This window comes from Erinaceus europaeus, chromosome 11, assembly GCF_950295315.1.
Source record: "Erinaceus europaeus chromosome 11, mEriEur2.1, whole genome shotgun sequence".
NCBI classification, from domain to species: domain Eukaryota; kingdom Metazoa; phylum Chordata; class Mammalia; order Eulipotyphla; family Erinaceidae; genus Erinaceus; species Erinaceus europaeus.
Window position 1 is genome coordinate 86022741 of NC_080172.1, and position 16499 is coordinate 86039239.

At 34.1% G+C, this 16499-nt stretch overlaps 1 protein-coding gene across 3 annotated transcripts in view; it reads left to right on the forward strand.

Moving 5' to 3' along the window:
- Positions 1-13024, forward strand: part of RNPC3 (RNA binding region (RNP1, RRM) containing 3) — a 29086-nt gene extending 16062 nt beyond the window's left edge. Inside the window, exons 8-15 of one of the 3 annotated variants that reach the window (XM_060202163.1) lie at positions 410-535; positions 1902-2050; positions 3469-3594; positions 5098-5192; positions 5277-5335; positions 7219-7351; positions 8212-8283; positions 9542-13024. In XM_060202163.1, coding sequence (XP_060058146.1) covers positions 410-535; positions 1902-2050; positions 3469-3594; positions 5098-5192; positions 5277-5335; positions 7219-7351; positions 8212-8271 — 748 coding nt within the window. In that variant the 3' untranslated portion in view covers positions 8272-8283; positions 9542-13024. Of the gene's footprint in view, positions 1-409; positions 536-1898; positions 2051-3468; positions 3595-5097; positions 5193-5276; positions 5336-7218; positions 7352-8211; positions 8284-9541 lie in introns of all 3 variants that reach the window. The other 2 variants (XM_016194773.2, XM_060202162.1) reach the window with 2 other exon arrangements.
- The last annotated feature ends 3475 nt before the right edge of the window (positions 13025-16499 follow it).

Genomic DNA, 16499 nt, shown 5'->3' on the forward strand with positions numbered 1-16499 from the left:
CCTATATCCTTGTTTGCTTCTCCCTCTATCTTCCTCTCTCTGTTATAGAAAAATGAGAAAATTGTCTTGGGGAAGGCCATTCATTGAGTGGGTACCTTTTTGTATGTTGGAGATCCTGGCATCATAAAAAAAAAAAATTTAACTTTTTATAAGATCTTTTGGCTATCAATCAAGGAAAAAATAGCAAAGTTACATAAATTATGAGTGTTTTATTTTAAAGTTTTTGGCGTCAAATCCAGTATTCTATTTGCACAATTATAATAAAACATGTCTTTAAAATGTGAAGATAGCAGTGAAGTTTCAACTCCTTGAAAGTAAGATAAAGGTTAATCAAGATTTTAGAATTTGAACTTTGTCAATTTGATTATATCTTTAATTCTTTTTTTACTTTTTTCTTCCTCAAATGCAGAATGACCAAATTAATGGAGCTAGCAAATCTTCAGCCCAAAAAACCAAAGACAACAAAGCAACGTCATGTGAGGAAAAAGCGAAAAATAAAAGATATGCTGAATATACCTTCATCTGCTTCACACAGGTAATTTTGTTTGGAATTATATAATAAGGTAATACATATTTTGTCTATTTATTTGACCTATCTCAGTTTCTCAATTTGACTTTTATATTCATATTTCTATAATCAATTTATATGTGTCAAATTTGAATCTATTCCTAAAACTCATATTTGACCAGCATTTGATATTACTGACTACTGCAGGTTTTAAAGTTGTCTCACTCTGAATATATTACTGTTTTCTTTCTTTGGTTCCCTCTTTATTGCCTTTCTCCCTCTTTCCCTGTGTTATGTGTACTTCCTCCTTTCTCTGAATTGTGTGCGTATTTTTCTCTTTTTAAGATTGCTGTCATATGTTATGTTCAAGATCATCTTCCATCCTGTATTCTTTGTTAATCTCAAATATTTTCATCTGTTGAAACTAGTATATAACAAGTATCCTCTAGATTTAGTCACCTAAAATATAAAATTTTCTTTCAAGTTCCTGTTTATGTACATAGAGTGGTAGATGGTAGAATGTAAACAGTTAAGATTATCCAAAAATAAAATTCACCACTGGTGCATAAATTAATTTTTCACTATATTCTAGAAATGGAATAGTATTCATTATTTTGTGTCTTTTAGTTGATAATATCAACTGCCATGCCACTTGCCTTTTTTTCCATGTGAACTTACTGACATATTTAATTAAAATTATGGAAACATTATGAATATCTATTTACCATAAAATACAATGTATTTTAATATCTTAATAAGAGAAAACTTTTCATTAATTCCAATTGCAGTGTTTTATTCAGTTTGCATATAAGTTGAATTTACTTATAAGTACCTTTATAAATGAAGGAAGGAATTTTTTTCTGCTGGGGCTTAGCGCCTACATGACACATCCATTGCTCCTGGTGGCCTTTTTCTAATAGAAACAGACTAAGGAAAGGAATTTGTTAAAATTATATTTTTTCAAATTATTTTTAAAGGAATGGGCCCTTTTTTTTCTGTTTTTAATTTTATGATAAGCATTCTGGCCATCTATGTATATCTTTACATCGTAATCTCATGCTTCAGTCTTTATAGCAGAACTAAACATACTAGAATAGCTGTTATGGCTTAATGCTATATAGTTCCATGAGACACAGAAAACCTGAATATCATTCTGGCATAAATAATGCCGCGGACAGAGCTCTAGATCTCATGTTCACAGGCCAGTGACTCTACCCACTGTACAACTTCTTGGGCCTCCATGGCTTAATCATATATTACTTTTAAGTAGTTTTGTACAGTACCTCTGTGTTTTCCAGTTTTATTTTATTAAGTGTCATGTAAATGTGATATTATTTACTCAGGATTTCATTTTCAATTGCAAAGTAATTCTATGGTTATTTATAAACAGCAGTTTACATCCTGTGATGTTACCTTCAGATGTATTTGACCAACCACAACCTGTAGGTAATAAAAAAATCGAATTCCATATATCTACTGACATGCCAGCTGCCTTTAAGAAAGATTTGGAAAAGGAACAAAACAGTGAAGAACAAAACTGTGGTAAGCATAGTTGGGGTCTTTTAAGATGCTATATAAATTTTACCAGCTTTTTTTGTGTTAAACTTCACATTTATATTTAAATATGCAGTCCTTCCTTTGTATCCTCTGTGTTATTGGTAATTTTGCATAACTACACTTGGTATCTTGTGATGATATTGGCTCTGTGGCCTTTTGCAGGTAGTAAAATTTAGGATGAAATTTAGCTGTTTGTGCTATTCAATAAAATTATAATAGAAGAATTTCCCATGTTGAATAATTTTTTTCATTGCTTGTTAAATATGATACTTACTTTAGACATTTTATATTTCAATATGGTGATAACCCTTTGTTCCTCAGATACTTTTTTTCTTGATTTCAGAAATAGTATAAGCTTGTAGACAATGAAGTCAAAACAGGAGAACATAAAAAGTTTATACCTTGGGGCAGGGTGATGGCATAACCTGGTTGAATGCAAGTGTTACAGTGTGCAAGCGCCTGGGTTTGAGCCCCCAGTCCCCACCTGCAGGGAGAAAGCAGGACTGCAAGTGTCTTTCTCTCTATCACCCCCATTCTTGTCACTTTCTGGCTGTCTCTAATAAATAAAGATAATATTAAAAAATTTATACCTGTTTCACTAAGAGCTAAGTCATTGTTAGTGATTTATAATCATTTTGTATATAGATAATATGTTCACATTTTATGTGTGTGTGTTAATGCTATTTTCTCTCTCTTTTTGATTTTTTTATAATGGACATCTTACCTTAGTAGTGTATGTCACTGACTCAGTAGAATATGTAGAAGTGTATCAGTAGTGATGTGTAGAAGTGTAAAGCTTAATAGCAAACTCCTAGACCCCTAGAAGACAGGTTAGGAATCATCTCTGTAAGATGTCAGAACAGAAAAATAATACTTTTCTTTCTTTATAGCTCAAGTATACTCCATAGTATAGTTTACCCATCTGTTTCATTATAGCTTATTACAGAAAATTCTGGGGCAGAGGCCCTTCATCTACCTGTTTTCCTGTCTTTCAAGGCTAAACTTTGTTCTTTTTTTTTTTTTTTTTAGCAAAAACTTTGTAGCTAAATAGTTTCCTATTTTTAAAAATAGATTTTTTTTTTTATGGAAGAGACTGGAGTATTATTTATTAGTTCTGGTATTTGTTGGTGTTTGAAATTAAACATGGGCCCCAGAAATACTAATCCTGTGCTCTTAAAATTGTAAGCTCTCTCTCTGACCTAAAATATTTGTTATTTGAACCTATGCAGAAAAGGTTAACCAATCTAGGTTCTAAAGTATTGACAAATAACAAGAGTTTCAATGTCAAAATGTACCTTAACGATTTAAAAAGGGGAAGAGAAGAAAAACTTTAGAAAAGAATGACTGATGTTGATGTTAAAACTTAGACTTACTTGCTGCTGAATTTGATATATCCACTATAGGATTTGGGAAAATTTTCCCCAAACCTAATTTGAACACCACGGAGGAGACAACAGAAGACTCTGATGAAATGCCATCAGAATGTATTTCTAGAAAAGAGTTGGAAAAGGGAAGAATCTCTAGAGAAGGTAATTTCTTGAAAGAAAACAGCATCATTCTTCTTTATATTTTTGGCCCTTAAGAAAAAAATCACATCTCTTCATAATAATTACCTCTGTTGGTTTTTGATACTCTATAATTTCTTGAGAGGAAAATTTCTCTCAGTATAATGTCTTGAGTTTTTTGTTAATATTTTTATTGTGATCACTTGCATATGACTTAAGTCAGTGGGGCTTATAATCTGAAGTACTGTATTCCAGATAGACTAGATAAACACAATGGGGTATCTTGATACATTAATGAAATATCTATTTTTTTAAAATTTATTAGTGATAATATTGATTTTGCAATTATTTTTTAAAAGATGGAAAACAGTAGTTATTTGGTGATTATCACTCAATGTAGGGATTCTAGGTAATAATATGATACTTTTTTTTAATATTTATTTTATTTATTCCCTTTTGTTGCCCTTGTTGTTTTATTGTTGTAGTTATTATTGTTGTTGTTATTGTTGGATAGGACAGAGAGAAATGGAGCGAGGAGGGGAAGACAGAGAGGAGGAGAGAAAGATAGACACCTGCAGACCTGCTTCACCGCCTGTGAAGCGACTCCCCTGCAGGTGGGGAGCCGGGGTTCGAACCGGGATCCTTATGCCGGTCCTTGTGCTTTGCGCCACCTGCGCTTAACCCGCTGTGCTATAGCCCGACTCCAATAACATGATACTTCTTTACATTTCAAAATTTTTTTCTTGAGGGGCTGGGTGGTGGTGCACCTGGTTGAGTGCACATGTTAAGATGCGTAAGGACTCGGGTTTGAGCCCCTGGTCCCCACCTGCAGGGAGAAAGCTTTGCAAATGGGGAAGCAGGGCTGCAGTTGTCTCTCTTTCTCTCTCTCTGCCCCCCCCTCTCGATTTTTGACTGTCTTTATCCAATAAATAAATACAAATTTTTAAAAAAATTTTTCTTGATTAATGTATGTTAGAAAAATATTTAAAAGGATTTTAGATTAACATAAAACACATTATAGTTTTTCCCACAATGGGAAATAACTTTCAAATTACATTTTTATAGAGCAAAATAGTATCACAAACAATTATTTGTTAGAAGAAGAAAATTATTAGCACTAAAAAGGAGTAGCTGTAAATAAAGTCAGTGTGTCTCAGATATCTGTTCAAGTACTTTATTCTTATGGTTGTGCATACCTGATGGTTTAGAAAACTGATCTTAGTTACACAAATGACTAATAGTATGTTATTAGCTTTAAATTTAATTATTTAACAAAGCAACTCATTCTAGTGAAGTATTAATAGTAGATACTTCATTGTGTAACTTTTAAAGATGCCTGAAATTTAAAGCATTTTTCATAATACATGTTAGTGAGTTATCCCAGTAGTAACCATGTTATTTCTATTTTTTTTTAACATTTTCATAATGCGTATTTTTTTCTACTCAGTGGCTATGCTTAAATGTTAGTTTGTCTGAGAAATTGATGGATATATCTTAATTATATTTTCTTTTTTGTTTTAAAATAAGAAATGGGAACACTTTCAGTTTTCAGAAGTTATGAACCTGGTGAACCAAACTGTAGAATTTATGTAAAGAATTTAGCTAAACATGTTCAAGAAAAGGTATGTTGACATTTATAGATTAACTTTATTATTTTATATTTTACTAGAATTTTTTAATTTATCTTTTTCTCACCTATATTTTAGGACCTTAAATTTATTTTTGGAAGATATGTTGACTTTTCTTCAGAAACACAACGGATAATGTAAGTGTCAATCAAAATCCCAAATTATGTGTTGTGTTTAACCTGTCATTTATTAACCTTTTTATGCTAATATTTTGGCAAAAATTATGCTAATATTTTCATAATGTGGCAAAATTATATGAAGAAATAGCTCTTACCTATCACATGTTAATCTTTTGGGTTTCTGTAGTGGGAATTAAGAAACCACCTTGTAAGTGGGCAGACAGTAAAAACTTTTTTTAAAAAAAATTTTTTTATTTATAAAAAGGAAACACTGACAAAAACCATAGGATAAGAGGGGTACATCTCCTCATAACTCCAAGCACCAGGACTCTGTATCCCACCCCCTCCCCTGATAGTTTTATATTCTTTTTTTTTTTTTTCTTTTCCCCCTCCAGGGTTATTGCTGGGCTCGGTGCCTGCACCATGAATCCACCATGAATGGCTCCTGGAGGCCATTTTTTTTCCCTTTTGTTGCCCTTGTTGTTGTAGCCTCGTTGTGGTTATTATTATTGCCATTGTTGATACTGTTCGTTGTTGGATAGGACAGAGAGAAATGGAGAGAGGGGAAGACAGGGGGAGAGAAAGATAGACACCTGCAGACCTGCTTCACCGCCTGTGAAGCGACTCCCCTACAGGTGGGGAGCCGGGGGCTTGAACCGGGATCCTTACGCCGGTCCTTGCGCTTTGCACCACATGTGCTTAACCCACTGCGCCACCGCCCGACCCCCAGTTTTCTATTCTTTAACCCTCTGTGAGTATGGACCCAGGGTCATTGTGGGATGCAGATTGTGGAAGGTCTGGCTTCTGTGATTGCTTCCCAGCTGAACATGGGTGTTGACAGGTCTATCTATACTCCCAGCCTGTCTCTCTTTTTGTAGTGTGGCAGGGCTCTGGGGAAGTGGGGTTCCAGGGCATAAGTGGGGTCGTCTGCCCAGGGAGGTCTGTTTGACATCATGGTAGCATCTGGAACCTGGTGGCTGAAAAAACGGTTAACATATAGAACCAAAAAAATTGTTGACCAATCATAAACCTAAAGGCTGGAATATTGCTGATGAAGATTTGGGGGTCTCCGTTTTGTATTTTTTTATTATTGTGGTATTTTTCATTTTAGTAGCATTTTATTATAATAGTATTTTTTTATTATATTGCAAGTCATGTATTGATAATATCCATTGCAGCTATTCTGTCTTTGTAATGTGAAAGCAGCAATAAGCTGTATATAAATGAATATTCATGTTTATAAATATTTAAACTTCATTTATTTTATTTAATAAGACAAAAATTTAGAGAGGAGAATAGAGAGATAAGAGAGAGAGAGAGACTCCTACAGCATTGCTTCATAGCTCCTGAAGATTTCCGCCTACACTTGGGGAGTGGGGTCTTGAACCCAGGCCCTTATTCAGTGTAATATTTAAAGTTAACCAGGTACACCACCACCTGGTTCCGAAAACAACTTATTTGTAGGCCTCATCATAAATTATTGTCTTAATATCTCGATCTAAAGCAATTAATTACAAAATTTAACTGTAAAATTGGTTATTTGTTTCTGTTATTTTGTTACTTGAATGGACAGTATTAAATATGTAATTTTTTGAAAAAAGGATGAAAATAAAAAATATTTTATTCTTGCCATTAATGTATATTTTAAGATGTACATTTTTCTAAATAACTAAAAAAATAACTCAGTCAAAATTAAATTACCAACTTACAGGATTAATTTTAGAACCAGGTACAAAATGGAATTTTTGATTAGTTGAGTAATTTATCTGATCAAATACTGTAGTGATTTTCACATGAAATAACGAAAACAATTTAATTCAATATATTATCATTTGCTTCATCAAAAAAAGAAGAATAGTTCATTCTTACTGAGTCAAAAATTACTTTTCCTTAACTTTTAGGTTTGATATACGCTTGATGAAAGAAGGTCGTATGAAAGGACAAGCTTTTATTGGACTTCCAAATGAAAAAGCAGCTGCAAAAGCCTTAAAGGAAGCTAATGGATATGTCCTTTTTGGGAAACCGATGGTGGTTGTATCCTTTGACTCAATCTCTGTTCTGTACTAACAACTAGTTTTTTACAAGGGTACAATTGAAAATAATTTTTATTTTATCCTTTAGATGTAATTATTAATTGATATTCCTATTCAATAGTTTGAGATAATTCAGTTACATATGTAAGTTAGGGAACAGTGTTACCTAGGTTTTGATTGGAAAGAATCTCAATAACTTCAGTGATACATAAACCTTTCATGTATACAGTTTAAAAGCAGATACACATATAAAACCCAAGAAATACAGATGAATTTTTTTAAACAGACAAAGATCTTTATAGTTTTGTTATTTTAATTTTATTTTATTGCAATTTATATTTGAGAATTTTTACAACCCAAATATACTATGGGTTATCTTGCATTTAGTAGTTAATGGACTTTGCAAGCTAGAAATATAGAAATAAGTACAAATGAGTGAAGAAGTGAAGGCTCTGTAGGGTACTTTTTTTTTTTTCTTTGTTACAAAATATAGACAGCTGGTTGAAAGAAAAAAAGAAAAGAAAAATCGTTTAAGAAGTCCTGGGTAGTGCAGCACCTGGCAGAGTGTACTGAACGTCAGGTCCAAGACCCTGATCCTCACCTGCAGGTGAAGCTATGTTGCAGTTATCTCTAAAAAATAATTGACAGGAGTGTTGGATTAATCATGCATCCCCTGAGCTTCACTGATAACCCTAATAGCAATAAAGCAGAAAATAAATTGACTAATAGCTGAAAGTAGATAAATTTAAACAGTAATATTTAAAAATGTCTACTACTCCCTACATTAGGAAGTTCTTGATAATTATTTCTACAATATTGCATTCATGTTTATGAAAGAAACCTTAATTTTTTTAATATTAGCAATTTGCTCGATCTGCTAGACCAAAACAAGATTCTAAAGAAGGAAAAAGAAAGTGTTAAAAATTGATACAGGTAAGTGTGGACTTAACGTAATGAAAGTGCAAGGCTTTCCTGTGGTTAAATTAATGACAAAAGTCTGATAAAGAATTTGAATATCGGGGATGATGGTGCACTCGATTAAGCACACATAGTACAAAGCATAATGGACCTGCAGAAAGATTCTGGTTCCAGCTCCTGGTTTTACCCCCACCTGCAGAGGGGGGTCACTTCACAAGTGGTGAAGCAGATGTGCACATGCCTATCTTTCTCCATCTTCCTGCCCTCAATTTCTCTCTGTCCTATAAAAAACTTAAAACAAAAAAAAAAAACAAGTGGCCACAAGAGCAGTGGATTTGTAGTGCAGGCACCAAGCCCCAGCAATAAACCTAGAGGCAAAAAAAAAAGGAATTTGAATATCTATTAAGATATTTAAACATCCACCCCACTGTTTAAATGTGCAGCTAATCCCACTAAAACTCAAAATTATAACTGCACTATAAAATCTAGTTATAGGTAAATTAGGAGAAAGTATTTTGCAAAGGTAGTAAGTCTTTTCAAGGTTTTTATTTGCATTTTTTGCCTAGATTAAAACAATTATTAAACTTGAAAGTGTAATCATCTGGAGGGGTTGGTTAAAGGGTTTGTTAGACTTTTCTCTATCCCCACCCAAAGTTTCTTATTCCATGCGTCTAAGTGAGGTACTTTAAATAACTAACATCCCAATTATTCTCTAAAGAGTTTTCTGGGACAGTTCTTCTTAACCTGGAAAAATGCCCACAGCAAGGGTAAATTGGTCACCCTTTCTGGGGGTCTTTGCATATTAATTATTCAGTGTACACTTCACAGAAACACCTTCATATTCCTTATGAACAAATGTATGCTTCTAATTAAACATACTTAATTAAAACTTAAGTAATTTAATAGTTTCATGGTAAAATTAGTTATTTCAGACTTCCTACATTACACTGTTTGACTGAAAGATGAATACGATATACTTATTGTTTTTTCATTTTAAATGTTTGCCTTTGTGAACTGGAAGAACACTAATAGGCCAGGCTGATGTTGTTAAACTGAAAAATTAATATAATGGACTAGAAAAATTTTGCCAATGTTACTTACTATTGGGGTGAAGTTTTGACTATTTGAGTTTTACTGTGCAGTATCTATACTGGTCTAGTCAGAAGTCTTACAAATGACTTAGAGGAATGGTTAAAATTTTCAGTGTATATCAAACCATTTCTTTAACATGGAAGATAAGAAAAATATAATGCATTTTGCTGTTCTTCTTTAGAAGCATTCCTGCATAAATACTGCTGTAATACAGTCATACAAAGTGTATCCTTTCTTGTTGTATCCTTTTTGGGGTGATGCTTTTTTTGTTTTGTTTGTTTTTCCCCCTAAAATTATTTTTGTTCCTCTCCTAGTCACTGATTCAGATTAAGCTATAATTTTTATACTTTATTCAAGTGAAATATCTTTTAAATGATCTATGTAAAAAAATCTTTGTGTTTTGTGGACAGTGCTGAATTTTCCATGCTGCCCTTAGATTTTTCAGGGGAAGTTAGTGAATCAGGTCAACTTATTTACTAGACTGTAATGGTTTGCCACAGAAGTAAGTCTTGTTTCTTTTATGTAATTCTTAAAATGATTTCAGTAACATTTCTTCTGTTTCATAATGTATCTTGTTTCAGTGTTCTATGTGATTTGTAAAATTTGATTGGGGAGGGTTTTTTCTTAAAGATTTGAAAATTAGCATGAGTGGATTTCAGTATAAATTCTAAATAAGAGTAAGGGATCTTATATCGCAGATTTCATTGAAATCTGTGAAATAGATAGAAAGTGGATTTTTTTTCTTTATTTTTCTAAGTAAGGCAAAAGGAATTAAAAGTGACAGAAGGAAGAAGACAATGTTGACTTAGGGTAGTATGGGAAAAGAAACAATCCTGTAGGTATGTAATAAAATGGTTTGAAGACTGGTTGTTGATCATAATCACCCAGAACAGAGGTTGTCAATGTTAACTGCAAATGAGAATGACCCCAGGGAATTTTTAAGACACACTGATTTAAAGACTCTTTATCTAGTGTAGTACCTCATGCCTCAGGCAGCAGAGCTTCAAGTTCAAACTGCAGTATCACCAGAGACCAGAGGTACACCTCTCTGATAAAAAACAAAACCAGACAAACAAACAAGAAAATATTTTTGGGGTTTGGGCGGTGGTGCACCTGTTTACACACACATACTAGGAAATGTAAGGACCAGTACAACACGGATCCTGGTTCTAACCCTGACTCTATACCTGCAAGGGGTCGCTTCACAAGCAGTGAGGCAGGTCTGCAGGTGCCTTTCTCCCTCTCTCATCTCACCTTCCTCTCTCAATTTCTCTAGCTTATCAACCACCCCCCCCAAAGGGAAAAAATGGCTGCCAGGAATAGCGGACTCGTAGTGCAGGCACCTAGCCCCAGCAATGACCCAGGAGGCAAAAAAAAAAAAATCCTAAAAAATAATACTGATTCCTGGATTCTTCCTCTAGAATTTTTATTTAATTGGTTTGTATACAGCATAGATACTATACTTTTTCAGAACTACCAAAGATTTGATTCTTCAGCCAACCTTGAACACTGAGGAAGGATTAATACACTTAAAACTCACTGGACTCTGTATAAACTTTAGAAAAAAATTGTGACATGATTCACTAATTTTCTGAATACAAGCATTTTAACTTCTAGTTAATTCAAAGCTAATGAATAGTCCTGTTAAGCATAATAATCTTAATGGACTTCTGTGGTGTTTTAGGTCCCTTTTGAATTCCATATTCTTCAAATATTTTCCAACTTTGAGGAGAAGAAAGTGACTACCAGGACTATGGAACTGTGCGTAACAACTATGAAAGTTTATTTAAAAATTATATATACTTGCATTTTAATTGGATTATTGGAGATGAATTGTATGTATTTAATTATCCTCATATATAATAAATTATTTTTATTTCTGGTACAAATATGTTCTGAATTTTTTTCTTTAGTTTTAATGCATCAAGGAAAATATAATTTGATACTATAGATATTTTTATTAAGGTCATTTTATAATATTAAGCTACATTTTCCTTTGATTAAAATACTCCCCTTTTGTTTATTTTTTTTTTGTTTTAAAGTTGTTTTTTTTTTTTTTTGTCTCCAGGGTTATTTCTGGGGCTAGGTGCCTGCACCACAAATCCACTATTCCTGGAGGGTTTTTTCTTTTAATTTTTTATTTATAAAAAGGAAACATTGACAAAACCATAGGATAAGAGGGGTATAGCTTCAAAGAATTTCCACCACCAGAACTCTGTATCCCATCCCATCCCATGATAGCTTTCCTATTCTTTAATCTTCTGGGAGTATGGACCCAAGGTCATTGTGGGATGCAGAAGGTGGAAGGTCTGGCTTCTGTAATTGCTTCCCTGCTTAACATGGGCATTGACAGGTCGATCCATACTCCCAGCCTGTCTCCCTTGTGGGGAAGGGCTCTGGGGAAGCTGAGCTCCAGGACACGTTGGTGGGGTTGTCCGTATATGTAACCTACCATTCCAGTAAAAGGAAAATGTGATATTTGTGTACATAAGCAAAATTTAACATCCATAAAGTTCAGTAAGTTCTATTTACATTTGAGGAAATAGAAGTTGTTTGTTTCTTGAAAGTGCTACCATCAAAAAAATTATTTTCCATAGACTGGAAAAAAAGAAAAGATTAACAGGAGGCAAGTAAAAAAAAAAAAAAAAAAGCCCATATCTGCTGAAAAGTGCCATACATCTAGTCTCTTAATGTTTAGAGGCTAACCATTTTCTTTTTCATTTTAAATATTTTATTTATTAACATATTTTTAAGAGAGGTGGAACACTAGAATATTAGTCTATAACATGGGACATTGGGAATCAAACTCAAGACCTCATACCTACAAGTCTAATGCATTAACTATTGTGCCACTTCCCAGCCACAAAATTCAATATTTTCTCCCTAAGATTGGAACTTGGTAAGAAGTGTGCATTTGCTTCACTCACTCCTATTAAGTATCTCACAATCTCACAACTATTTGTTTATTTATTGTTTGTTTGTTTGCTTTTTCCTCCCTTTTGTTGCCCTTGTTTTTTTAAAATTGTTGTTATTGTTGTTACTGATGTTGTCATTGTTGGATAGGATAGAGAGAAATGGAGAGAGGAGAGGAAGACAGAGGGGAAGAGAAAGACACCTGCAGACCTGCTTCACTGATTGTGAAGTGGCCCCTCTGTAGGTGGGGAGCCGGGGGCTTGAACCAGGATCCTTAAGCCGGTCCTTGATCTTCATGCCATGTGTGCTTAATCTGCTGTGCTACCACCCGACTCCTGTATCTCACAAACTTTATAAAAGAAAAGTTCTGTAATTGGAAGTGTACTTTTATATATTGGGAGTAAATAATAAGAGTAACTAGGTATGTTTAAATTACCAAAACATGCATTATATCAAAATGCTGAAAATTACCAATATTTTAAACTTTTAAAGTAACATTGGGTAAATACTAATAAAAAATGAAGAAGACCTCAATAAATGGAGAGGTAATACTGTACACATGGGTTGTTAAAACTCATGGTTAAGATGTGAACTCTGTGGCCCAGGAAGTGGATTAATAGTAGAACTTTGAACTTGTACACATGAGGTCTTGAGTTCAATTCATAGAACCACTTATGGCTGAGGGATGCTCTGACTTTTATCTCTTTTTCTATTTCATGAAAAAAGTAAAATAAAATTGTTTTAAAAAATTGTCAATTCTAAATTTTATTCTCATTTAGAAATGCTGCTAGACAAAGGAACAGATACAGTCAAGTCAAAACAAACTTTGAATTCTGACTGCAGAACTGAATTACCAGAAGAGGTATACAGAGAAGGGTGGGGTGCATACAATGGATTGTGGTGGAAAGATTTGGTACTTTGGTCTGGTGGGCTTGATTTAGTAGCAAACATTTAAAAAGTATGAAAGCACTCCTAAAACAGTGTTTGTTGTAAACCCTTAGATTAAAAAAAAAAAAAAAAAATCCTGGCAAAATATTTTTTGCTCTTGCAGAATTAACTCAGTTTCTCTGAAAATCATTAACTAAAATAGCCAAAACAATTGGGGGTAAGGAAAGGAAAACAAATGATTTAGAGTACTCAGTTTCTTTTAAAATATATTAACTTATTAATTTTAATGAGAGATACAGAGAGAATGAAGGAAAGAGATACCAGAGTACTACTTAGCTCTGCTTTATGGTGGTGCTAGGGATTGAACTTCTGACCTCAGAGACTCAGTCATGAAAGTCTTTTGCTTAACTACTATATTGTCTTCACAGCCCAAGTGCTCAATTCTAAGGCAGTGTAATTAATGTACTCAGTTAGTAGCCATAAAATGATGAGTATATAGATTACTAGACAGAAGGGTTTAGAAATATGATCACATGTGGCAAAAGTGAAAAGACAAGTCAGCGAAGAAAAGGTAATTTCAGTATTTGATGCTAGAATAATTGGACACATTTAAAATGTTTTACCTCATACAAATAGTCACTGTAGATGAATCATGGGACTAAATACGACATGGAAAACTAAAATTTCTAGTAAGAGTAGGATAAAACAAGTATGACCTTGCAGTCAGGTATGTGACTTATTGGGTAGAGTACAAGTCATGTATGTGTGAAGCTGCAGAGTTCAATCTACAGTACTACATACATTGCAGAGTATTATGTGTCTGTCTTCCATAGAATATATACATCATAAAGAAGAAAAATATGTATGACCTTAATCAAAAATTTTTACAAGCAATTTCTTTTTTTAATGTAACTTTTTTAAAATTTTTTTTTTAAATCTATTGATTTTGGATAGAAACAGAGAGACATTGTGAGGGGAGGGAAGTGCAGAATAGAGACAGAGAGATACCTGCAGCCCTGCTTCACCACTCATGAAGCTTTCCCCCTGCAGGTGGGGACCAGGGACTTGAACCAGGATCCTTGCGTACTGTAATGTGTGCGCTTAAGGAAACAAGTCTAGCCATTCAAAGGAAAAATAAAAACTTTATAAATTCCAAGTGGCAGACATAAGAGACAAAGACTTTGGTTGGTTGAGTTTCTGTTTTTGCTCAAAGGAGTAATGGGAATATGTAGGAAAAATAGTAAATGACTCCATAGGTGGAATTTGAGAATAGAGAACAGAAAGGGAATATATAAGGGGAAACTTTCACTGGGTATAGCATAGTGCACCAAAGCAAAGGACTCTGGGGGAAGAAGGGAAAGGGACATTTGGGATCCTGTGGTATCTCCTAGACACCAATCAAGGGAAGATGAGAGGTTGTGCCTATGTGTTAAAGATTACTATAAACCATTAACTCCCTAATATGATTAAATAAATGAAAATAGCAGAGATCTTTAAAAAATTCAAAGAATATTTTGGCACTGAAATGCAGGAACTAAAATGAAAAATTTACTAGAGGACTACAAGGAAAATTAAGAATAGGAAAATCACAGATTGGGGCATGGAAACAATCAAATAGTAGCAATAGTGTGAAACCATTAAGAAGATGAACAGACTAAGGCAGCTGTGCATCACCATCAAGCAGTTCAACAATACAGACTTTAGTCACTTCAGTTAAGTAAAAACTACCTGATATCTGGTAAAATATAATGAATTGGGTGAAAGTGGATGGCTATAAATAAATATCAAAGAGACTCAATATATATGCAGGATGATAAATTCAGAATCCCAAACTAATAGACATTGAAATAAAACTTTCAAAAGAGAAAGCAGAAACTTGAAATCAAGTGAGAAATTGTCATGTACAAGTCAGCTATAATAGATTTATCGGCAGTTTTCTCAGAAATTTGGAGGCCTGAAGATGGTGAGGATATATATATATGCATAGTGGTAAAACAAAAAGTCATTCAACCAATAATCCTATTTCTTCAAAGTGAGGTAGAAATTAAAGCATCCCCAGGCAATCAGGGTTGATTGAGTTTGTCTTTCAGGTTTAAATGAAAGGATTTGAAACATTAACTTAAAAGTCATTTAGAAATGCTGATTTCAATAAAAGAAAATGTATGTGCATTAAAAAAAGCTAATATTCTAATCACATGGTTTGTAACTAGTTTTGCATAGATATATTCTTAGAGCCCTATGCAAGTAGCTGGTGGGATCCAGGGCAGACAAAACAACCTGACCTCCAAATAATCAGTGATCAGATAGCTGACAAAACAACCTGACCTCCAAATAATCAGTGATCACACTACTGTTTTTGACAAGAATGGTGAAGAAGGTGGGCAGCCATGATGCATGTTTCTGATTGTTCTAGTTGCATAGCCCTCCACCCCAGTGAAGGGACTGTAAGTGGGAATAAAGACTGGCAACCATTTTCTCATTTTTTTTTCTGTATTGCCCATTTGCAAGCCAGATGTAGACAAGTACATTGAAAAACTATACAGTTGATCACAAGTGTCTAAGTAAAACTTAAAATAGATTAAGGATATCAGGCTTTATACATATGTGACTGGTCCCTGGCACATATATCAACCAGATAAAAAATAAGCAAACCTTGGGAGAGAAAGAATTTGGGTTTTCAGAGTTAAATAATGTTAAATCAATGTCCAGCTTTCAAAAAAAAACTTTTAAAAAGTTACTTTAAGGGGCCAGGCGGTGGCACACCTGGTTAAGCATTGGTGGGGTCTTCAGTCCAGGGAAGCCTGGCTGGCATCCTGATGGCATCTGGAACCTGGTGGCTGAAAAGAGAGTTAACATACAAAGCCAAACAAAGTGTTGAAGAATCATGGACCCAAAGGTTGGAATAGTGGAGATGAAGTGTTGGGGGGTACTCACTGCAAACTCCTGTGTACTACTGCTCTCAGGTATATATTTACCCTAGTTTATGGATATGTGTGAACATATGCTCTATCTCCTGGAACCTGGTCTATATCTAGGTTTTGGGACTTTGTTAGGAAGTGAACCACCTGGGATGGAATTAGAGAATACTATGAAAGCAAAGGTCTCAACCAAGTGATGAAGCTGAAGGGTTGTCATTCCACACCTGAAGTCTCTGGACACAGTCTGAAGTGAAGCATGCTGGGGTGGCACTCGTTGCATTGATTAGGTTGCGATCAGCGGATGCAATATTATTTGATATGAATTGGGAGAAGCATACGGAAAAATGGGCCCCACCCTAGGGTCCCAGGACTGGGGGAAGTTTAGGCTCTATAGTGGAAATGTGAGGTTCCTGCTGTCTT